The sequence below is a fragment of the Lethenteron reissneri genome, chromosome 14 (assembly GCF_015708825.2).
Source record: "Lethenteron reissneri isolate LAM-NWPU_2019-01 chromosome 14, ASM1570882v1, whole genome shotgun sequence".
Lineage (NCBI taxonomy): Eukaryota > Metazoa > Chordata > Hyperoartia > Petromyzontiformes > Petromyzontidae > Lethenteron > Lethenteron reissneri.
Window position 1 is genome coordinate 9249692 of NC_083792.1, and position 24804 is coordinate 9274495.

General features: G+C 50.1%; 1 protein-coding gene across 1 annotated transcript in view; it reads left to right on the forward strand.

Annotated features, from left to right (window-relative positions):
* TDRD9 (tudor domain containing 9) overlaps nt 1-24804 on the forward strand; it is a 62336-nt gene that overhangs the window by 18970 nt on the left and 18562 nt on the right. The window contains 17 exon segments of the mRNA XM_061551477.1: nt 859-963; nt 3057-3154; nt 5110-5241; nt 10144-10309; nt 11936-11999; nt 13494-13557; nt 13680-13724; nt 14247-14300; nt 14467-14577; nt 18298-18405; nt 18986-19086; nt 20011-20050; nt 20052-20200; nt 21916-22000; nt 22656-22868; nt 23865-23954; nt 24654-24782. Of these exon segments, the coding sequence (XP_061407461.1) occupies nt 859-963; nt 3057-3154; nt 5110-5241; nt 10144-10309; nt 11936-11999; nt 13494-13557; nt 13680-13724; nt 14247-14300; nt 14467-14577; nt 18298-18405; nt 18986-19086; nt 20011-20050; nt 20052-20200; nt 21916-22000; nt 22656-22868; nt 23865-23954; nt 24654-24782 (1754 nt within the window).

Here is a 24804-nt window from a genome sequence, read left to right on the forward strand (position 1 = left end):
CATTTCTATCGAAGTGACCTCAAGTGGTTACATTACGTCAAGTTGCTGGACCGTCCTCCGACAGGGCATGTACGGAGTATGCATGTTGTACTTCTTTCGCACCGTACGTAGCCAACCGTGCTCACCGAGGGTGCGGGGCAAGGGCAACAAACTTAAACACAATAAAATATTAAAAAATACTTTTTTTTTTACTCGCTTTAATGAAATGTACTTTCCGAGCTGCCCTGCAACGCCAGTTGAGCGTCGACAATTAGAGCCGTTAAAAAGATTGTTTAAAAATTTTCAATGATAGAATATAGTATTGTCATCAGTATTACATACCTATACCAAGTTTGCAATCGATACGACATTGGCAATACGGTTGAAATTGAGTTACAAGATTTTTGGATACAACACATACAGTAAGTTAAATAAAAGCGTGTAAAACTTTTTAAATATATGTTTATGATTTTTTCTGATAGAACATCGTGTTGTCATCAGTATGACATACGTATACCAAGTTTGCAGTCGATACGACATTGGCAATACGGTTGAAATTGAGTTACAAGATTTTTTTTTGAGGATACAACAGACGAAGCGAGTTCAATAAAAGCAGTTATAAAGAACTGAAATATGCCGCTGTGATACACCGCAGTTCCGAATGGAAGTTATTTTCATCTCGTGGCACGTCGCCAACAGTACAGTTGAAATATCATTTGAGGGGACGAGCAAAGGAATGAAACAATAATATTGGCCTCCCCGTAGAGTGTGCCAATTTGTGCCGTGGGTCATGGACCGACCGTGTGTCGTCATAGCTCGGTTCACAGATTTTGCCACCGATGCCCCCCCCCCTCTGTGCCGCCGCGCGTGTCGCAACAGTGATCGATTACTGCCTGGCCCGAGAGATGGTGTGCGAGACCGGCACCAACTACCAGAGCCTGCGTCTCATGTGGGCTTCCAAGGCCAACTGTGAGCAGCGGAAAGGTACCCCCGCCGCGTGGCGGTAACGACGCGGGAGGGGGGGGGTTGCACTACCTTGTTGAATGTTGAAGCTGAAGAGCAACTTACCGGCGTGTGACTAAAAATGTTTTTTTTAAACGTAGCATATTACTTGCTAATTAGATTAGTGAACGGGGTCACTGATGAAGTGACCCTGCGCAAAGAAGCATGCGGAGAGGTGGCAGGGGGAATCCATGGATTAGAGAATGTGCAAATTTGGACGCTTTGTGTCGACTGATAAGAAAAATAAGTGGGCTTGGGAAGAAGACGTTGCTGGAAAGGGGGGAACAATGGTCCATACTCTTTGTTTTTTTCGGTAATGTCACGTCGGTGAAAACAAAATAAAATAAAAAATAAAACAACTAAATTAAATCACAGTGATTTCATTTAGTTTTATTTTGTTTTCACCTACGTGACTTTACCGAAAAAACCAAAGAGTATGGATCTTTGCAGCCACGATAACTTCAAATCTGGGACAATGTTCATTGCTCGAGATTCGTGGCGTAGTGGCAGCCAAAGGCGCGAACGCGTCCCCAACAGGCCGACCACCAGGGAAAGGAAGTGTCGAAATGAGTTCGCGCACGGGTGCCGGATAGATCGTTGCATCGGAGAACCGAGAGTAGGTGAGGCCGGCTCGTGGTGGGGGTGGGGGGGGAAGGTACCATACAGCAATGGATTGACCATGGCTGATGAAGATGATGATGATGATGACAACGACTCGCCAGAGAACACCGTTCCTCCCATAATCCCCGTCCACCGCTGTTATCGCGTACACATTATCGTTTTTTCCGCCGTTGCGCAACGCCTTCTCTTCGCCCGTGCACCCGTTTTGGCATCTAAGCCAAGGTTGTTCGTTTTGACCCGAAATTTTTAATATATCGGGGGTGGAGAAAGGTCCACGCTTTCTTTCGAATGGCTTCTGCAGGGTATCAACCAGTTACTCTTGGACAGCAGCCGGCTTTGAGTCTCAAAAGTCTGGTGCTGTGGAATGTTTAAAATATTCTGTAGATTTTTGCATTAAATTTTTTGTCACGGGGAATAGATTAACTTTCACCACCGAGCATCGTAAACTCACGGCTCTCCTCGTAGCCTTTGGGCAAGGGATCTCATCATGAGTGATGATGCCAAAATTTGGGGGGGGGGGGCTATGCATTTTGTCAGCAAAAAGGGGGTGCATTAAAAGCCTCCATTTTCTGGAAGTGCCCAGGTGAATGAAAGGTCACAGTACTTCAGTCACCATTCCTGAGATCCTGCGTTCGAGTTTGATTTCAGCTGAACCGGGTTCTGAGTCTTTAACCAGTCCTGAATATACTGCCAAAAACAAAATCATTAAATTTAGCTTTGCACCTAATTTTGCAGAATTCCAGCTGTGACTGCCATTACAATGAACAATCCTCTGTCGCAGGGCATGCAAGCAGAGCGTGGCCATAGTGCGTGGATTAAAGATAGCTTGTTTGGAGCGATTTCAGAAGTAATTCTATGAAATCTCTTTCCACGGGCCGTTCTCAAACACACGAAGCGTTGCGCTGCTCTTTGAGAATTTCAAATGGGTATTCGGTCTGGTGGCGCGACGTCGACTGATCGCACAATTGGAATAAAGTATGGAAAACCTTTTTTTTTATTCATAATAAAGGTTTTTGGGTTAGATCGCGTAAGTATAAATGTGTCGTAACCCTCCATCACCCGACACAGCCAGAGTAAGGTTTGTCACGTAAACAATGCGCCAATTAGTTACTTCTTCAGCATCATCGGGCGATTTGCCAGACGGATTGCTTCAGGTGCATTGCTTCACTATTCTGGCAAATCGCCCGCTGATGTAATTACTAGCGAAATGTCATACAACTCAAATTGTAAATGTTGTGGATTTACTCTCCAACACACCGGTGGGCTGAAGTAGTCACTAATTGGCACATTCTTTACGTGACAATTCTTACTGGCTGTGTCGGGTGGTGGAGTGTTACTAACCCAAAAAGCTTTATTATGAATAAGATCGGTCGCGAAAGCCTACGTGTTAAACTCTTTTTGTTTTTAACGCCAGCGTGTTCTGCAATCTCTCCACCCGCTGCACACACCGGCAGGACGTGTCGGTCGCACCTCAAGCGGACACTGCTACAGAATCGTGACCAAGGATTTCTGGAACGATAGCATTCCCGAATACTCCATCCCAGAAATGCTGGTATGGCTCGCATCGCATGGTGTCAACCTCGCTCGGCTTAATTGCTCTCTCCCGCTCGGTCAAACCGTCCGGTGTGTGCACACGATGCTGCGACGGTGTCTTGCACTCCCCTGACATCTTTCCTGCTTGCTAACGGTTGTCACGTTGGGCCCACGCTGCGGTTGAGGGCGATGGCTTGCATTATTTATCCAGGCGCGCAGCGTATGCAGACACTCGTCACAAAGGCAAACGTATTCTGAATTGAGTCGGATGGTAATTCGGTGTCCCGAAGAGAAGTGTACCATGGGAATGCGAGAGCAGTAGGAATTTCGTCTTGGCCTATGTTTCCAATGATAGTCTTGTAGTGTTTTTTCTTAAATGATAAGTACATTTACCCCTGGGTGCACTATAAAACCTAAATGTAGAAATGTGATTCGAGGACTGGAAATGTGAAGAGAGCAGTTGCTCATTTCAAAAATGGTAAAAAAAAAATGTTCAAGTTACGATTAATGGGCGTACCCCCCCTCTCCCCCAAAGGTGCGAAACTCCCAAGTGACCAGCGACAGACAGTGCGGGCGCTATTTAATGGGTGATAGATAAAGAATGAATACGTTTTTCGAATTGAGCAAGATTGTAAGAACTTGGGGAAAAGAGACGACGGGAAGGGAATTCCGAAGCGGAGCTGTGTGCGGGGAAAAAACATCGGAAAGAGGTTGTTGTTACCTGCGGTGAATATATATATGTGTGTGTGTTGAACTTCTTTCGCGCCGTACGTAGCCAACCATGCTAATGGGAGTGCGGCGGTTGAACGCAGCCTGATGGACTGTGTTCTCAACAAGGGGAGTGGAAGCCATGGGCGAAGTTCACGTGAACGGTAGCCACGGTCGAGCGGCAATACTCGCTGGTGGTCGTGTAAATGTTAATTAACAGATTGCTCTGCATGGTTCTCCACAGTGTCCTCCAGTCTCCTCCCATAGCTCAAGAAAACCCACACAATGTAACTCGTATTGGCCCAAACATCCTAATGCTGCTAAATTAGCTGCAATTTACACAGTTTGGATTACACACAGCAGCATTGCCTCCTACTGCCTCCTGAAAATGAGTCTTGAGACTCGAGCTTTCGTGGGTAAACAGTCTCCAGGACAATTATTTATCAAGACTCTGGACGCTTGCTCTTCCATGAAACAGGATTTCGCTTGATGGGTTAAAGGAAATTCTGTTCTTCATCTAGGGGACGGTGAAATTCTTTGCCTAAGGCTATCGGAGACTCGGAATACCGTTGGTATTTTAAAATCTCATCTTTAAAAAAAAAAAATTCACCGGCCCTTTTCAATGGTTGATTTTTATTATTCAGGAGTCGTTCATTTTTTGTTTGTAAATGTATTCTGTTTTTGATTGTACAGCGCTCTGGGATATTTGTTTTTTTTTGTGTGAAAAGCGAGAAACTAAACAAAATGTGAATGTTGTTACTATTATTATTTTTGACAATGGGAGAGTGATAATCATGTGACTGACCGGAGATGAGCGCGTGCCCGGAGTAGATCGGTGCTGAGTGCTGGCGTATCGGCGGTAAATCTGAATAGTTGACATGTCCTGTATTCTCCTTGGATATAAGAGGCACTTTTATTCCCCTGTATTTGAAACCAAATATTGGGGGGGGCGGCAGTGGGGGGGGGGGGATGCTTGTTGCATTCTGTTAGGTGTGTGGTGTCTGTGTGTATGTCGGCGAGTCTTTGACACTTGATGTGGCCCCGGAGTGCGCTTGGCTGCGGCGGCGGCGGCTGTTGTTGTTGTGCGATTGTACAACTTAATTGACACCGAGCGCAAGTTCGGCGTGCGTCTAACTTAGCGGGAAGCGTCTTCCGATCCGAAGAGCACGGCCTATACACCACGGCGCTGATGCTGCTGTGTTGTGCACGCGTGCGCCCGTTGTGCGCCGTATCGCTGCTGCCCGCTGCCGCCCCGATGCTGCCCAGCGCTGCCCACTGGAGAGCACGGTGCTGCGGGTGAAGCAGCTGGACCTGGGAGAGCCCAAGGCGATGCTGGCGCTGGCGTTGACTCCGCCAAACCTCTCCAACATCAAGCGCACGGTGCTGCTGCTCAAAGAGGTGCGGCCACAACACTCCCCCCCCCTCCACTACTACCACCACTCCCCCCCCCCAGCACTACTTCCACCGCTCCCCCCTCCACTACTCCCACCACTCCCTCCAGCACTACTTCCTCCGCTCCCCCCAACACTTCTCCCACTACTCCCCCCAACACTACTCCCACACTCACCCCCCCCACTACTCCCACCACTCTCCCCAGCACTACTTCCACCGCTCCCCCCTCCACTACTCCCACCACTCCCTCCAGCACTACTTCCTCCGCTCCCCCCAACACTTCTCCCACTACTCCCCCCAACACTACTCCACCACTCCCCCCTCCACTACTCCCACCACTCTCCCCCCTCACTCACACACTCCCACCACTCCCCCCAGCACTACTTCCACCGCTCCCCCCACCACTTCTCCCACAGCTCCCCCCAACACTACTCCCCCACTACTCCCCCCACCACTCCCCCCACTACTCACCCCACCACTCCTCCCACCACTCCTCCCACCACTCCCCCCCCCACCACTTCTCCCACCACTCCCCCCACTTCTCCCACCACTCCCCTCACCACCCCCCCCCACTACTCCCACCACTCCCCCCACCACTCCTCCCACTACTTCTCCCACGACTCTCCCCCCCCACTACTCCCACCACTACTCCCACCACTCCCCCCCCCACCATGCCCTCACCACTCCTCACTCTACCCCACTGCGCCCCTCTCACCCCAGTGTTAATTCACCCAAAGGGTATTTTTCTCTATCTCGGTCATTGTCTCTTCGTCGGCTAGTCCCTCTGTTAACCCTTTCATCTGCAATTCCCTCCACCCCCCGTCATCCGTGCTGCAGGACTCCCTGCTGCCATGCATGTCGAGACTCAAGAGCTGCCCGACTGAATTGATTTAGTGACGTGATTAGAGGCCACGTCACACTGAGCGAGTCGAAAATGTTAATTGGCCATCTATGTCAGAAGATTTTATGAGTTCGCCAATTGGCTGGCCTGGTGAATTATGCACCTCGCACACGAACATTTAATGACAATGGGTGGGATTAATTGGTTTTTAATCACGGCCGCAGATTAATTGCAGGCCCGAGAGGTACGAAACGCCAAGCGGGCCAGCAACAATGGGCACACTTTTAAAGTTGTAACCGATAAAGGTTACAACATGGGACCTTTCTTGGCAGTATCAAAGTATAAAAATAGGTGTTACCCTTTCTGGCAATAAAACAGTTGTGTTAAGATGTTCAAACACCAAACGGAAACCTTTTTGCAAGAAATCATGTCTGCATTAACCACACGTACTTGTGGTGAACATGCAAACAAAAAAGTGTTCTGTTTTATTGCCAGAAAGGGTAAAACCTATTCTTATACGATGAAGGTCAACACTTCATGCATTGAGGAAGGCTATAAGAAATTGGGGGGGGGGGGGGGGAAGAGGGGGAGGGGGGGAATTCCAGAGTTGAGCAGTCCTAGGGAAGCCGTCTGCTTAAGGAGACTCGGTTTGGGGACTGAGAAAATTATAATCCACAGACTGGGTGCTCACAGGCACTCTCATGAGTGGAAGTCGCTTGCGACGGAGAGGCGGATGGACGGTGACGTTGTGATTTTGATGCAATTGTTGCCTTGACCAGAGTGGATTAAGAGAGGTCGTGTCCAATTCACCGGCTGGGTACATGGTTTTTTTGCAGACGGGACGTTGTCTTCTCTGCCCTGTCTACTTGGTACAGAATTCCTCTTGATGGTGGGGGGAGGGCAGTGAGTTTTTGTATCCCTGTTGACTTCTGCCACAAAGTGGTGGCTATTTTATCGATCCCAGAGGGATGATGGGCTAAATTAAACCCCCAAACCAGGCTGATTTCTCTCTACCGCTGAGCCGTCTGGCAGAATTCTTAACCGCTTGGTGGTATGGATGTATGTTTAATTTCTTTCGCACCGTACTTAGTCAACCATGATAATAATGGTAAAAACCAGCCTTCTGTTCGGGTCTAAAAGCCTGCATGGCAGTCACGTGTCCAACAACATCTAGTTTCCTGGCATGTTAATGACCTCGCTGGGTATACAGGAGGTCGTGGGTCCGATCCCGACGCCTGTATATTTGGATTTGCGTGTTCTCCGCGTGGTCATGTGGATTTTTCTCCGGCTCCTCGGGTTTTCCCTCGACATTTAGAATCGCCATGCGTTTAAAGTTTTTGGCTGCTTGAAAAAAAAATTCCACGCGATAGGCAACTTCAATGCGCTATCATTTGTGACCAGGTCGCTTCTGAAAAACAGCTATGTTAGCTCAGTGGGCCTTGCCTGGTGAAATAAAAAAAAAGTTTTTACGTGACTCCAGTTGGTTAGCTGCCCTTTTTGCTGAGAAGTGAGGCATTGATTGGATGGATGCCGGAGAGCTTTGGGGCCAGCGGCGAGGCATTCCGTTTGCCCCGCACACGCCGCCGTGGAAGCTGCATTCGTCTGCGTATTGAGTTAAAGGCAACGTAATTGAGATAAGTGGCCTCGGCAACATCGCGGGCCACCTTGGTTATCTGTCATTTTTCTGCATTTGCATTCAGCGCTGCCTCCACTTGTTCGGGAGCAGGGGGGGGGGAAGGGAAAAGATGAAGAACAAGCGGGTGATCTTGAGAAATTTCCATCTCAAATATTCGTTGGTTTTGCATCCATTCCCTTGGTGGCATTCATTTTTACGGGGGAATTTTTTTTGTGAAAAGAAAATCCTCATGAGCCAGGTGTCTGCCGTATTTTTGTTTACGAACAAAATCACGTTTTTTCAATTGTGTAAACGTCCCATTGGACTTGAACGTTAAAAGCTCTCTAGTTTGTTAGCACACCGTTCGCTCGCCGTGTTACACGCCTGCAGCTATTGATGGATATTTCCACGCTGTTCTCATCTGCTAATTATTAAAAATAAAATGCTTTAATTAGTTGTGGTAACATGTAGAGAGGCTTTATTTCCTGTAGAGTAGAATGCCAATTTTTCAACAGTTGAATTTCCACTAAAGCATCAACTTGGCCCCAACATTTACAAAAAAAATCCATTAACAAGGTTATTTTCATTATTTCGCAAATATCACACCTCTCACAATAATTGTATAACTCGTGTGCTTGTTTGTGATGCTGCTGCTGCAGTGTAAATGGTTACCAAACTGGAATTTTAAATCCAGAGGTTGCCGGATTGCAGATTCTATCAGCAGAATGACCAGGTAAAACCACGCTTAGGCAGATCGGCAGGTTGCGCGTGGTGGGGTAAAGTGTGGTTGCGACCACCTCTTCCAGGATGTCTGAACTGCATGGGAGAGTAGGCCACAGTCCCCTCTAGTTGGTATTTGTAGAGCTTCTTCTCCTGGAGCCCCTTCAGCCAGCAGAAGCATGAGCAGGCAATTGCAGGGCGGCGCTTTTTACCTTAAACTTGCGTGTTCATTTGTATGCACTTGAGAGTACGTATTTAAATGTGTGTGTAAATGTATATTTTTATATATATGCATTTCTGGGTCTGTCCGGTGACCACCTGCAGCGGGCGTTCGGCACTTCACGTGACCTTAAAGTGCACATAGCCTGGCACAAGCGCCGTGGAGATGTCACCGCCACTTATTGGCGAATGGCAGCTGTTGGTGCTGTAGTTGTTGTGCGCTTCTCGGTGTGACCTCGCTAGCGCTGGTGGACTGTGACCAGCCATGTCCACGGTGGGCAGAGCCGTGTGTGCACGCGTACGTGTACTTGTGTGTGCATGTGCGTATGCACATGTCCCAACAGTCTGTTAAAGCCTATACGAGGGATATTTGTGTTTGTGCTTGCATGTGTCCGTGTGTTGGTGATGGGGCAGTTGTGGTTCAAGTGGGGAGAGTATCCCATACCTGGCCAGTGTGCTCATGACCGGCTCCGGTTTGACAACAGAGGTCTCACTCTTATTCAATCGAGCGACATCTTTTCATCGGCTGCGTAACGCTGTGTGGAAGCTACCTGGTCTGTCGCTCCACACGAAGCTTCGGGTCTTCTCGCCCACGGTCATGCCCTCCCTTCTCTATCTTTGCGAAAACGTGGAACCCCCCTAATGGAACAACTTCGCCGGTTAGAAACATTTAGGCTGGCCTGCCTACGATCCATCCTGAGTTTAACCAGGCTGGATTGTGTGAGGAGCTCACAAAGTCCCATCAGTGAGCTGCTTCCAGCAGTCAAGGCTGCGTTGGCTGGGTCATGTAGCCCGCATGCCCAGTCACCGCATGCCTAAACAGCTTTCGGCCGGATAGAGGGGGCTAAACGTGCGAGACACTGGCTTGAGAAGAGATGGAGTGATGGGGTACAAGAGGATGTGGAGCTGTGTGGACTTTCCGATGACTGGTACCAGTGGTGTCAAGATCGGCCTCTGTGGAGGACGCTTCTGGGCAGTTGGAGGCAGTCGCCCTGCAGTAACAAATGAGGGCAGAGGAGTGACGTTCACAATAACGAGCGGAGTGCCGGGTGGCTAAAACATAGCAAGTTGGCACAGTAGGTGGCACTGTAGTGGGCACAAATGGTGAATTGGCAGTCATCTCAGTCAGTCAACCCATGGCACCTGGGTCTGTCCCGTGACCTTCTGCCAGCGGGCATTCGACACTTCACTTGGCCTTAACGTGCACATAGCCTGGCACAAGCACCGTAGTGACGTCACTGCCACTTTGTGGCGAATGGCAGGTTGTTGTTTTGTGTGTGTGATTGAGCGTGCGTGCGTGCGTGTTGCCCGTGCATGTGTACGTGCGTACTTGTGTGTGTGTTTGCACATGCATAGGTGCTCGCTAACAGCACTTGCCCCAACAGTCTGTAAAGGCTATGGGGCAGGGGGGGGGAGAATCTCACTGTCTTAATTTGCGCATGCATACGTGTGTTTGCGCGTACGTGCGTGCGCGTACACGTGCTTGCCGTGGGCGCAACCCGTCCCGGCGCAGGTCGGCGCCCTCACCATCACGATGGCGGACGGCAGGCTGAACCCGCATGACGGCGAGCTCACCACGCTGGGCCGCGTCCTCGCGTCGCTGCCCATCGACCTGCGCCTGGGCAAGCTGCTCGTGCTGGGGCACGTGTTCGGCTGCTTCCACGAGTGTCTCATCATCGGTGGGCCTCTCGCGCTCCTGCACACGCGTTCCGGCCACGCTTGAAGTCGTTCACGCGTCAGATCCGTCCGTCGTTCCCGACTGTCCGTCGGAGGGGGGATGGGATGGGGGGGTGAATGGGGGTGAGTGGGGGGTGGCAGCTTAACCCTCGTAAAGGTGACCCAACGTGAACAACACTTGACTGAAAAGTAGTGTTGCTCTCTCCGGTTCTTCACCCATTTATAGATGGTCAAATAAAATAAAAAACTAGTATTATTTTACTACTGCTTTTTGTGTTTAGTTTGTTGTCCTTCCATCGCACCACCGATTAGCACGGTTGGCTACGTACGGTGCGAAAGAAGTTCAACATACATAGATACAAACTGATCAGAGTGCTGCCCAAAACTTGGAGCTGCAAACGCATATTGGAGAGCGATAATCTAACACGCGTTTGCATGATTGTACTTTCTGGTTCCGTATCGAGTTAATGCTTCGGCCGTGTGTGTGCCGCTCTTTGTCTCCATACCGCTTTAAAAAATGGGGCCAATATGAGCAAAGCTTTCTTGTAAAGTTGCGTTGCTGGGATGGTGAATCACCAGATGCTTAGTCCAGCGAGTGTGTTGTAGAATTACTCAGATGCCACTACCCCCCTCAAAATTTTGAGCTTTCGTGACTGCAGGAATTATTCTTTGGTTCTTTCGGTAAAGTCACGTATAAAGATAAACTAATAAATTAAATAATAGCATCGATTGCAACCATCATTGATGATCATCATCATTGATGACCATCATTGATGATTGCTTGTGTTGCAATCGAAACGTTGTAGTTCGCTATTATTTATTTTTTTATTTTATCTTTATACGTGACTTTACCGAAAGAACCAAAGAATATTACCCCCCTCTTGTCTCTGCCAAGGCTATAATACGACTGGTTAACTGCACACGTCCACCCTCGTGACCGCCCAGCATGGCCGTTGAGACAATGGGGCACCTTTCTTGAGTCTCCCTGCCGGCCTCTGTCCCACCCAGCAGTGTTAATGGGTTCACCACAGTCGGTCCCATCAGCAGGGCGCATGACGTGGTAGTGGCGGTGGTGGTTGTGTAAATTGTGGTCGTGTAGCAGTCAGCGCGCCGCGCTATGAACCTGGCGACCCGAGTTCGATTCCTGCTCACGGCCAACACCAGTGACGATTATCTGAACCGGTCCTGGGCCTCCCCTAAGTCGGCTCGGCCTAAAATTATTACCTGGTGCGGTGTGTAAACATTAAACATCGCCACTGGGGAGACAAAGGCGGCCGGACGTGGTGCTGGCCACCCACCCCATCCTGCGCCGTGCCGGCCTTCAAAGGTGGTTGCTAACAGGCTTTGTGTTTGATGTGAATTGTGCTTTACTCACATCTGTTTCATCTGGCCAGTGTGGAACAGTAGGCCCAGAGCACCCTCTACAGAGGGGCTATTTTGTGCTCCCTCTAGCGGAAGGCCAGCAGCAGTGCGAGCGAGCCAATGTGCGGGGGCGTTGTGTCATCCTTAAAGCCACAACGGAATAATTAACGATTGAGGAATCGGTAAAGGGCTCACGCGCGCGAGCGAACCCGGCGACGCGATCGCGACGGCTCGCCAACCTCGCCCGTCATCTCGTCCCCTTGCAGCCGCGTCGCTGTCCCTGCAGAGCACGTTCCTCGCGCCCTTCAACGAGATGCTGAAATCGTTTCGGTGAGTGGCTATCGAGCGCACGAGCTTGGGTTATTCGTGCGACTCCTGTCCGTGACCTCAATGGATGTTGCCATCCCAGTTAGGGGCCGTCCATAAATGACGTCACGCGATTTTGGACGATTTTTGACCCGCCCCCCCCATCGTCATACGGCGTCACAAAAAGTCAGACCCCCCCTCAAATGTGACGTCACAAAGCTCTGCCCCCTCCAAAAAAAATTAAACATGCTTCAAATCGCTTTAAACTATTGTCATTGTAGTGCGTATTTAATGTACCGCTGCACTCTGATGTGGTAGGAGAAAACATTTATTAAAAAGTATATTGAATTAAGTAGAACGTGTTGTCTATATTTATTTAAAGTTGCGCATTTTGACGTGAAGTCACATTTGTCAACCCCCCCCCCCCTCTCGTCACACATCGTCACAAATGTCTGACCCCCCCCCCCTCCCCCCTAGGTTCGTGACGTCATTTATGGACGGCCCCTTACCCTCGAGAGGGCTTGTCCAGATATAGGAAATTTTAACTTCTCTTTTTACGAAAGAAAATTGAACGGCAATGATTGCCAGTGTCAATTGCCCTAAAGAAGGTGGAACGCAGGGCGATTGATTGTGTCACTTAAGAGGCAAAGGCTGAACTGGAGAAGTACTCTGATTAAGTGTTAAACAACTAATTCTTAAACTGTGCTCTTTGTTTTTCATCTCAGCTCATTCGGCCGATGTCCAGTTATCGACTGGGAATCCTGCTCTAAAATCTGTGATGAAGGTTTTCGCAAATAGAGGCCACATGATTTGCTTTTTTTTTTGCACTGTTAATTCGTTTTAGTGCAGCCATCTGTTGATTCAATACAGTGTACGCACGTACAATTAATTTATAAAACGTTGCATTAGCGGATGCGTTAATTAACAGTTTTGACAAATAGGATGGCTCTCTGATGGCCAATTTTTTTTCTGCCCTCAGCTGAGTGCTTCCCGCCGCTGCTGCTGTTACGTAGGAATGAATCCGGACGTTGCTGGGTTATCGGTGATGGGGAGGGCAGCGTGTCGCTATTTAATGACGACAAATTAACCTCGCTGGCCTTTCCGTTCCTCGAGGCCGCTCTGGGAAAATCCCAGAGCGAACCCATTTTGTTAATGGCAGCAGAATGTTAACCCCATTCCGATGACGTTACGTGTATTTTATCGGTACCGAGGCTACGACTAGGCCCACGCGGGAGGGCGTGTGGCACAGTTTGACGCCGGCTATCGTAGAGCGCGGTCGTGCCGCTACGCCTCTTTGCGGTGAGTACAATGTCCTTTAAAAACAACGGCGCTACGCCTCTCTAAATAAAATGTGGAACGGTTGAACCCTCTCGCCCGTTCCGATGGGAGACACCACCCTGCAAAACTTGCGGTCGTTTCCGACCAGGAAAGGGTTAATTGACGTTTCGTTTTTTTGCTCGGCAGAGATGCCGATGTCTGCTGACGCTGCTGTGCTGGGCTGGTGTGTGTTGCATGCAGGCACAAGCTCTCCTGGTCCGATGGCTCCCACAGCGACTGCTTGGCTGCAGTTAACGCTTACAAGGCGAGGTTTTTTTTCACCACCCCCCTCACCTTTTACGTTTTTTGTTTGTTTGATTTCGCCACAGCAGCATCGGGGACCCATTGCCGACTCGGCCGTCCGCTAACCAAGGTTTATTTTTGCAGGAATGGAAGCATTGCAAGGAGAGTGGAAAATTCAGGACTCACAAGGTGTTGGATTTTTCTTTCACACACTCATCCGAATGATAGCACTTTGTGAAAGAACTCTCCGATGTGTTGCACAATTCACGTTGCGCGAGCTACGGTGGCGCGCGCGAGCGCGTGTAATCCAGGGCTTGTCGAACTCCGCGATGCTCGGAAGCTTTGCCGCTCGGTAATCCTGCAACGATTCCCCCAGCGCCCACCACGTGGTCCCATAAATTGTCACCAATTCAGAGTCTCTATTCAATTCGAGAAGCGTAGATTCTATTTTCGCATTGCGCCGAACGGGGTCCCGTGAACACTTGGCATACAACATATATGGGGAATTCAAAAACATTGATCCTTGCGCAGTTAGACACGTGTATCGTGAGCTTCGTGATCAATATCAATTCGACACATCGTTAAAAGCTCACTGCTTGAGCAGAGCCGTCCCAGCCATTGCCTGCGGCCGTTGTTTTTGCACCGGCTGTACCGACGCTGCACAGTCGCGATCGAGTCATTGTTCTTTTCCCCAACGTCCTCGTGATGAAGGTGGAGAAAAAGTGGGGGTTGGAGAAGATGATCATTGTCCGCCGGATGCACGAGGTGAGCTGGATCGAGGGCACGCGCCTGCTTTGCAGACTCCGGTCCAGATTTTCGTGTTTACCCGTCAAACCCGCGATGTTTCCAGACCGGGTTTTAGGTTTTTCGGTGTACGTGCGTGCGTGTGGTGCGGTGCGAAGAGGTGGTTGTTTTTTTATCGTTTCCCCAGGTGGACGAGCTGATGGAGGAAATACAGAAGCGGCTGTTGAAATTCAACATCCGTTTGGACAAACTTGATGGCATGGAGCCGCCCGACAAATACGACCCGTTTGTCCTGAAGGTTCGGATCCCGGCGCCGAGGCCCGCCGCTCGATAACGCGGCGCGGCGGTCAGCACGCCGGACTGGCTTTTTGAGGTCATACTCTCTTAGGTTTTTTCCGGTAAAGTCACGTAAGTAAAAATAAATAAAATTAATAAAAGTGATAATAGTAAATAATAATAAAAGTAATAATAGTAAATACAGTAAATCTAGCTGTGACGGTCCCACCTGATGACGGAGACTTGTGTTGCCTCCGAAACGTCGTGATTTATTATTTTATTTTATTTCTATTATTTTATTCATTTTATTTTTTACCTACGTGACTTTACCGAAAAAACCTAAGAGTATGATTCCTTGCAGTCACGAAAGCTTCAAATCTAGAATTTTTGAGGCCAGTCGACTCGCTGCGTTTTTTCGAGAAAGCCGTTTTTATCACGAGTGGCTGCCCCAGATTGCGAACACGCCGGATTTTAACGGCGCCGACAGACCTTGTTGTTGCCAGTCACCTAGATTATAAGGAGCTGACGTGTCTTGTCAGTGTTTTGTTTTTGTTGTGTACGCGTGTGGCATAATTAGGTTGCTGCCGTGCTATAGTCGCCCACCGGAATTCAGAATCGGAATATTTATTTTGACTAGAGGTAGAATCCGATGAGCTACAAAGCTGTTTTTCATAGATGTCCACTCGGGGTGGTTGGGAACGTAACAACAACGATAGGAGTGCAATGTACAAGAAAGGTAAACAAATCACCCAAACACTTACAAAATAAAACTAAACCATCCTACCAGACAAAGCCCACCGAGGTATCAACTTATTAATTGCAGCCGATAGGTCGCCGGTTCTATTCGATCTTGCAGCGGGACAACTGAAACACTGGGCACATGTTTCAATCTCCACCCCCCTGCCACCTCCATCCTCCACCCCGCAAGCTATCTCCCCAGCACAAATAAATGGCTGCAACGCAGTTGACCGGCCGGTCACGTGTGCCCGGAGTGTAAAGTGTGGGTAACTCCCCACCCCTTCCAAATACGTCTGACCACTGTGGAAGAAGAGTGTAGGCCAAAGGAACCACCCTCGGGGAGGCCCGTCTACAGCTCCCACTCGTGGATGCCCTTTCACCAGGAGCGGCGGTGACGGAGGAATTGCGGGCCTGCACCTTTGCCCCATACGTAGAGGCACATGTTAACCGCTGGCGTGGTTTACGCCTATTGGAACGCCGTATTTTTTGGCGCCATTGTAGTTTTTATTTATTTATTATTATCAATCCAGAGGTAACCGTCCGAGCCGAAGCAATTGACCGAGCGGCGGGAGTGTTGGATGGTTTTACCGATGATGACCGCGGGATCACTTTCGCGAAGCGTCGCGTAAAAACGCCTCGCTGTGGCCCCCTCAAGTTTTACAGCTGCAACCGACCCTGCTAGAGAACCACACCCAGCAAACCAACATCCCGAATCCCATCGGGGGGTTGGGGCAAGGGGGTGGGGCAAGGGGGGAGGAGAGCGTGGGGAAGGGACTGTGTTTTCTCTTGATTTGTGCCGTCTCGATCAACACGCGTGGATTTGAGGCAACACACACACGCACGCGCAGGTTAATGACACAATTCCGAACCGTTCAGGACCATTAAACTAAAATAAGAGGGCACGGAGGGTAGGGGGGGGGGGCGTGGGGGTGGGTGGGACGCCCCACAAGAAACGGGGGGGGGGGGTGGGAGGGATGGCTTTCGGTCGAGAAGAAGAGCGACATGGTGGGGGTGGCCAACCGTGGAATGGAGCGCACGAGACAGCCCGTCCACCATGGAGATGGAGCAGTGAGATCGGCTCGTGCACAGGTGCTCGGTGGATTGTTACATCGCCGGAGCGTGAGAATTGAGGGGGGGTGGTGGAGGCCCTTTATCCAGCATTGGATTGATCATGGCAGGAGCTGTCCTGAGTGGGTAAGAGTGTTTGCGGGGTTTGTTAAACCGACCTGGACAACAGAGGAAGGGCTACGCACAGCGCAAGCGAGTGGAATCCTCTTGAGTTGCTGCGGCGCAAGAATTTGAAGGGGTGCCGTGATCGTGGCACTTCAGCGAGGGGGAAGAGATTCGCTGCCCCTTTAACCGGAGTCTGCGGAAAATTACTGGCAATGAAAATATCTCCCGTAAATTATTGAAATGGTAAAAGTACAAAAAAAAGGTCTGCGGGCGTGAAATGACCTTCCGTAAAAAAAATCGGTTTGCACGACTTCTCTCTCGCAGGTGAATTGACAGCAGATAATACTAATACATTCGTTCTTACTCTTTGTTTATTTGGTAAAGTCACGTAGGTAAAACATTTAATTAAATAAATGAAAACAACTCATTTAAATCACGACGTTTCGGAGGCAACACAAGCTTCCGTATTCAGGTGGAACCGTTACAGCCAAAGTCGCTGTAGTAAGCGACTTTGGCTGTAACGGTTCCACCTTGTCGTGGTTGAATTTAGTTGTTTTCATTTCTTTTCTTTTATTTTTTACCTACGTGACATTACCGACAAAACCAAAGAGTATGAATCCTTGCAGTCACGAAAGCTTCAAATCTAGACTTAATACATTCGTTGCCGTGTTTTGGTGCACCGCGGGTAGCTCAGGTAAATTAAGGCCACTTCTGTATAAATGCACATCAACAGAGCTTGGTGGACAACTTTTGGCGTCGGATCTGGCCTAGTTCCCTGAAATCTGCACGTGACGCATCCTAAATTATTGCTTTTATTTGTTGTCCACAGAATGATTTTGTTCCATTATAGTGGTGAGGCACATTACGTGTAATCACAAATGGTACATCGGTAAAAAATATACGTGAGGCTGCGTACCAGTACGAAGAGCGCACGTTCTGATTCATAATCAACGTTTTTGGGTTAGATCGCGTTATTTATAAATGTGTCGTAACCCTCCACCACCCGACACGGCCAATCAGCAAAAAAAGTGTCATGTTGACAAAAGACAAATAGTTCACTGCTTTAGCCCACCGGTGTGTTGAAGCGTGAAACCACAACATTTACAATTTTTGAGTACGACGTTTCGCTGGTAATTGCATCCAGCATCATCGGGCAATTCGCCAGAATGGTGAAGCTCTGCTCTTGCTCCCGGTCTTAAGAGAGCCCATTGGGTGTGAGCCCGAATACTCGTAACGTGTCCAACGGGTTGTGCGTACCGCGCGTTGTCTTGTCTCCTTCCCCTAAAACGATTTGGGCTCCTTCGTTGGGCCGGATTCGTTGGCCCGGCTCGCCAAGTTGTCTTAGCGATTGAGTCTCTCACCCTCAATAATACCGGCCGCTATAATACACAAGTCAAGCGACACAATATAAACCCTTTCCCGTTCTGAGACGTCTGCAAGTTACAGGGTCAGTGTCCTGTTCACCGCAGAATCTTGGAACACGTAAGCGGTTCGCGTTCATTTTATTCAGAGGGGCAAAGCACCCTTCGTTTTTAAAGACATTGTACTCGCCGCAGAGGGAACTTGCCCCGAGGGAGGACGTCCACCGCCGGTCGAGAGCGACCGAGAGGGATGGCGACCGGCTTGGAGAGGGGCGAGGGGTGGGAGGGGGGTCCTCATCGAGCAGCGGAAAGATGATGGCTGATGATTTACATTTTTTTTTTGTTTCCAAGTCAATTGAGAGTTTTTCGCACGCGTAGCTGGAGAAATGTCCCGAGGGCAGCCTGCCATGTTGGTTAAGAGGCCCCCCTTGTGTTCCTCAAGCGCGTGGTTGTGGGGTCTGCCCTTGCAGGTGGTGTTGGCCGGAGCCTTTTACCCCTTCTACTTCGGCTGCTGCTCCATTAACGAGGTCAGCGCTGCCAAGGAAATGAACCTTCATGACCCCAAGACCACGGTCAAGGTACCAGGGACCCCAACCACCACCCACCCACCGCCACCATAGAGATTTGGGCCTGAAGTTTTGATTTCATGCTGGAGTTGAACTTGGAATTACGAGAAATGATTTTGCTTTAACTGAGTGGCAGCAATATGTTGACATGTATTGATGAGGGTTAAGCACTGTTGTGCAAAAAGAAGAGCGTAAAATAACTAAATGTGATGTAGTTTTGCCTCAAATATATGTTTTTGCCATATACAAACCAGCCGAGGCAATGCCCTGGACTAAGGGGAGAACAGCGGTAGTGATTGTGTTGATGGTGGTGGTGATGATGATGGTGATAATGGTCGTGGATCGGGGTGGAGATTGGTGGTTATTGATGACGGTGATGATGCACAACCCCAGAATTGTATCCTCATGCAGCGGATCATTTGGCCTTACCAGGTAAAATAACAAAAAAATAGTTGAGTTTTTAGATTATAATTTTTTTATGAACTATTTGGGGACCACCTGTAGCGCCGGTAGATGAGATCCGTGATGCTGCTACCCTGGAGTTTGGCGTCCCAGCGGCTGCCCCTGCCCTTCGTGTTGTGTGCCGGTCCAGCTGTGGAACATGCCTCCCAGGGGCCAATGCTACACCCAGCAGCTCAGCGCCGCCCTGGGGGATTGTGGCCGTGGAAAAGCAATCTACTTTGATGGCACAAGGTGGGAGCCTTTTTCAGAGCCAATAAATTACCCTGGGGGGGGGGCAACGTCAACGTTTAGTGTCGCGTCGTGAACAAGAGGTGGGGGGGGGGGGCGTGTGGAGCGGATGTCCGGTTTTGGTTTCGTGTCGGATTATTTGGTGGCACCACTGTGGCTAGGAAGATGTTAACTCCCTCGTTTTGGTATACAGGAGGTCGTCGTGGGTTCGATCTCTCTCCCTGTGGTCGTGTGGATGTTTATCTCCAAGTCCTCCTGTTTTTCTTCCACGTTTAGAAACATGCCTTTAAGAGCATTTGACTGCTATACATTTTCACATGATTATAAGCCACTTTATTGAGCCATCATTTGTGGCCAGGACGCTTCTGAAAAAGAGCTACATAGCTCAGTGGGCCTTAACCTAGTAAAATAAAAAAAAACGTTTATAGTTTAGTTTTAGCACGTAGGCTTTCGCGACCAATATTATTCATAATGAAGGTTTTTTGAGTTAGATCGCGTAAGTATGAATGTGTCGTAACCCTCCACCACCCGATACAAACCAGTAAGGTTTGTCATGTGAACAGCGCGCCAATTAGTTACTACTACAGCCCACCGGTGTGTTGAAGAGTGAATCCACAATTGTAATATGTTGTGGATTTACTCTCCAACACACCCAAAAACCTTCATTATGAGTTTAGTTTTAGTTCATTTCCTCGACTCGTAAAACAAAGTTGAGCGCAGCTTGTGGCTCACCCCCCGCGTTTTGGATTTTCGGGTCGTACTCATTTCTTTCGAACTGCTTTTTGTGATTAAGTTTGTTGTCCTTACCCTTCCGCACCTCCGATTAGCATGGTTGGCCACGTACGGCACGAAAGAAGTTTAACGTACAGCAAGCACATGGACTAACAGCCAGGCTCCCTCCCCAAACTCCCCTCCCCCGCCACCCAGGGTGTTCATGGAATTTCAGCGAGACCCTGAGGAGCACACCTGCGAGCGTGCTGCGGGCCGTGTACCTGGCTCTCAAGATGAGCCAACTGCGCATCCCCATCCGGCTGAAGCTGCTGCACATGGAGGACAAAGACATGGACCTCCAGGAGGCCACGAGGAAGAATCCCGTCACCGGCCTCAATACGAACAGGTCCTGGCGAGGTGGCACCATCACGCCCGCCAGTACCACGCTATTTTAACTTTTTTTAATTTTTAAATCCTTTATATTAAGTTTGCTTGCTTGGTTGCTTGCTTGCGCGCTTACGACCGTGCAAATCTTTCGGTCGTTTTTTAACCCACTTCCCGTGATCCAATCGAGCTGACATTTTGCACACAGACTCGTTGTGCCTGACAATTTCTTTTCGTGAAAAAAAATTCCCAAAATGTTACACTTTTTAGGTAAAAAAAATTATATTTAATTACCAATTGCTTAATGGTGGCAGGCAATCATCTGACCCATAGGTGGCAGCCATCTCAAGCCAGAGGACGAGAGGACTCTAGCCGCCCGTTTCAAAGACCAATGTGGGCTGGGTTGTGGCCCATTGAACACGCATATAAAGGATTTATAGTGAAAAACTTTGTTTTTACGGGTTAATTTTTACCAGATAAGGCCCCCAACTGAGTTGCGTAGCTCATTTTCAGAAGCGACCTGGCCACTAATGGCAGCTCGGCGAAGTGGCTTACCGTCGCGTGGAAATTTATTGCCGGAAAATACTCTAAAACGCACGTTGATTCTAAATGTGGAGGGTAAAAACCCAAGGATTCGTAGAAAAATCCACACGACCACGGGGAGAACATGCAAACTCCACATATACAGCAGGCGTCAGGGTCGGCAGGATCCAACCCACGACCTCCTGGCGAGGTGGACGACAGAGGACAAATGCCGACAAGGCCATTGCATCGCAGTGGGGGATGCAAGTGGCGAGTCATTTGTGGGTTGGGTAAACATGCCACTCAAATGCTAGGCCTACCCTCTACACCATAACTAACCACACCAGTTACTCGTGCTTGCCCTCTCATTGATCGCATGTTAACGAACTCGAAAAAAGCCGCAGATGCTAGCTCTGTCACTGATCTTAGCCCGAATAAGCTATTCACTCGTACCAACCCTATCACTGACCCTAAACATGCAAGCTAACCATCACTAGTACGAGCCATCTAACTGTTTTAATTCCAACAAATTGGCAAGTGAGTCGCTCGTATAGGCCCTCTCATTGACTTTAACCTAAGCCAATGAGTCACTACTACGACTATCTGTATCACTGACTCTAATCCAAACAAACTAGCCAACCAACCGCTAGTACATGCCCACCCAAGGGGAGGCAGTCTCCGCTGAGCGCTTCGTGTTCCGGGTGTGTGTGTGGGCGTGGTGCCGGCCTTCATAGGCGGTCCCTAACAGCACTTGCCCCAAAAGTCTGGTATAGGCTATACGGAGGATCTTTGTATTTGCAGGTTCTGGGGAGCGGTAGTGTAGCGGTTGGCACGCTGTACTACAAATCCGGTGACCAGAGTTCCATTCTAGATTTGAAGCTTTCGTGACTGCAAGGATTCATATTCTTAGGTTTTTTCGGTAAAGTCACGTGGGTAAAACATCAAAAGAACAGAGTTCCATTCCCGCTCATGGCCAACACCAGTGTCGATTATTTGAACCGGTCCTGGGCCTCCCTTAGGTCAACTTGGCCTCAAATGAGTACCCGGTGCGGTGTGTAAACATCGCCACTGGGGAGACAAAGGCGGCCGGCCATGGTGCTGGCCACCCCCACCCCCTCGTGTGCCGTGGCGGCCTTTATAGGTGCCACTCGCTAACGGCACTTGCTCCTCCAGTCTGTAAAGGTTATACGGGGGATCTTCGTCTTTGTTGTGCAGGTTCTGCTGCGACATACAGAGCCAGAAGTTGATGGAGAAGACCCAGACGTTGGCGGGCTTTTGGCTCATGGTCTTCATCACAGAGGTTGGCACGAGACCGGCTCGCAGCACAGAATCTTGGCGCTCGGCGACTCAAGCCACATTGTTAGCACGGCAGCGCCAAAAGGATCGCGAAAGGAAAAGCGCAGTGAAGTACTTGACCGACTGCCAGGAACATTTCCCTTGATCCAGTTAGCAGAAATTTTGTGAACTATTAACCCCACCCCCCCCCCCCACCCCGAGTTGACCCGGGTTGTGGATGATCCGCGCTTGTGAAAAAATAAACATGCCTTCGGCTGAACTGTTCTGGACATCTATATAAGAAGAGCTTTATAACTCATAGGATTCCTCCAGTATAAATCAATTTGATTCTGTTCGATGCGCTTAGCTCTGGACGGTGTCCGTTCAACCGCGAACACGTCGGAGCTCCACACGGATGCTTTTGTGACTGCAAGGATTCATATTCTTGTGTCTTTTCGGTAAAGTCACGTAGGTATAAAATTAAAATTTATAAAAGTTAAAAAAATGACGACATTTTCTTTTTATTTTACTTTTAATAATTAAAATGTTTTACCTACGTGACGTTACCGAAAAAAACCAAGAACACTGCCATAATCTCAGCTGCGTGACTGACCACCCCGCCCCCCCCACCCCGAGTTACGTGGCCTTTGATGGTCGTGGTCGTGGTCGTGCGTGCACAGGTGCTGGACGTGGGCCACTTCTTCGCGCAGAAGGTGGACGACAACTCGAAGGAGGTGCAGCACCTCGCCGAGCTGATCGGGGAGCGGCCCAAGCGGCCGCTGATGGCGCTGCCATCCCCGGGCGACCTCTGCCTCTCGCCGTACCCGGACGAGAAGAGCCAGGAGCTGTACCGTGCCCGCGTCATGCGCCTGCCCAACAGCCATACCGTCGAGGTCTTAATCAGCATCACGATGCCCCCCCCCCCCCACGCCCCCCTCCCCCTTGCCCCAACACTCGCCGTTCGCCACTAAGTGACGGTGACGTCACCACGACGCCCGCGATAGGCCCAGGTCGAAGGCTCGCTGACAGGAGGTCACGGGACAGTCCCAGGTGCCGTGGGTTGGCTAGCTGAGATGACTGGCAGATGATGCACCAGCTGTGCCCTCCACTGTGCCGCCCGGCACCCAGCCTCACGCCATGGCCCCCATTCCCCACTCCTTCCTAGTTTGATTCCAGGCCACGGCTGACACCATTGGGAGAGTGATATATCTGAACTGGTGCTGGACCACCGCCGCCTCCCCTTCACCGACCACCACTGAACCAGCTTGGGAAAGTATGGTCAAATGACGACCAGTGACTTGGGTAGGCTCTCATCCAGCGGTCACGGCGCTGAAAGTTAGCATTGTATATCTGCCATTGAATTAATGAAGGGTTGAGGTGACCTTTAACAAAGTTCTAAACCAGAGGTGGGCGGCCGATGGTCTGCGACCTGGAAACGGCCCTCAAGTTAAGGGCCCACGACCACTTGGAAACTGCCTGCAAATTGTACGTATCCCTCGCAGCAAGCGTGTTAGCTGTGCTGATCTCGAGTACCAGTGTGATGACACTTGAGGACATTTTTCCCAAGGTATTTGAAAATACTCAAATACAAATTTTCAGTGGGGCGGGGGGGGGCACTTCCACCGATAAGACATCAGCATCACATTTAAAAAATCCGATTTGGCAGCACGATGATTCTGGGAGGTGTTTTCAAAATGTGTGTATTGGGGGGGGGGGGGGGGGGGGGGGGGCGCGTCAGGGGCCGCACTAAAGGCCGCCCGGGGGCTGCCATTGGGCCTTGCAATGACGAGCAGTGGCTCAGCGAATAGCTGCAGTGCTGGGGTTGGTACGGCGCATTGTCGCACGCCCACTCTGCCGCGTTGAGCGATTTTGTCCTCCGCTGCCTGCAGGTGTTTTTTGTGGACTTTGGAAACACGAGGAATATCCCACTGCAGGACCTCAAGGAACTTCCCCAGGACCTGAAGGATATGCCTTTCCAGGTCCTGCCATGCGACGTGACGTGTGTGTGTGTGTTATTGTGCCAGTGATGATGACACCAGTGATGATTATCCAAACTGGTCCTGGGCGTACTCTAGGTCGACTCAGCTAAATGAGTACCTGGTGTGGGTTGCAAACATCGCCACTGGGGAGACAAAGGTGGCCGGGCGTGGTGCTGGCCACCCAGCTCCTCGTGTGCCGTGCCAGCCTTCAGAGGTGCTCGCTAACAGCACTTGCCCCAACAGTCTGTTAAGGCTACACGGGGGGGATCTTTGTCTTTTTGTGTGTGATTGTGGGGAGCGGTTGTGTAGCGTTTAGTGCGCTGCACTACGAACCTGGCGACAAGAGTTCGATTCCCATTCAAGGCCAACAGCAGTGACGACTATCCGAACCGGTCCCAGGCCTCAGCTCGGAAGTCTTGGTGTAATAAACACCGCCCGCTCGGGGAGACAAAGGCGGCCGGGCGTGGTGCCTGGCCACCCACACCCCGTCTTGTGCCTCGCTAACAGCACTCGCCCCCAGCAGTATTTTTTTAAAGGCGTGGGACAAGGATAAGACGCGGGCAAAGTATAAACCCGACGTGCCGGGAGATCGGTGTTTTTTAAAGCGTTAACTGCCACGCTGGGCGCGTCGCACATGGGGGGGGTTATGAATCCGCGTGAACTGCCAGGCACCCACCCCCCACCTCTACTGGCGTGCAGGCCATGGAGTGCATGCTGTGCGAGGTGCGGCCTTCGGCCCTGTCGCGCATCGCCGCCGGAGGCAGCTGGAGCGCCGACGCTCGCAGCTGGTTCAGCAAGCAGACGCTGGAGAAGAACTTCTTCATGCAGGTGCGCGGCACGTCGTCTTAGT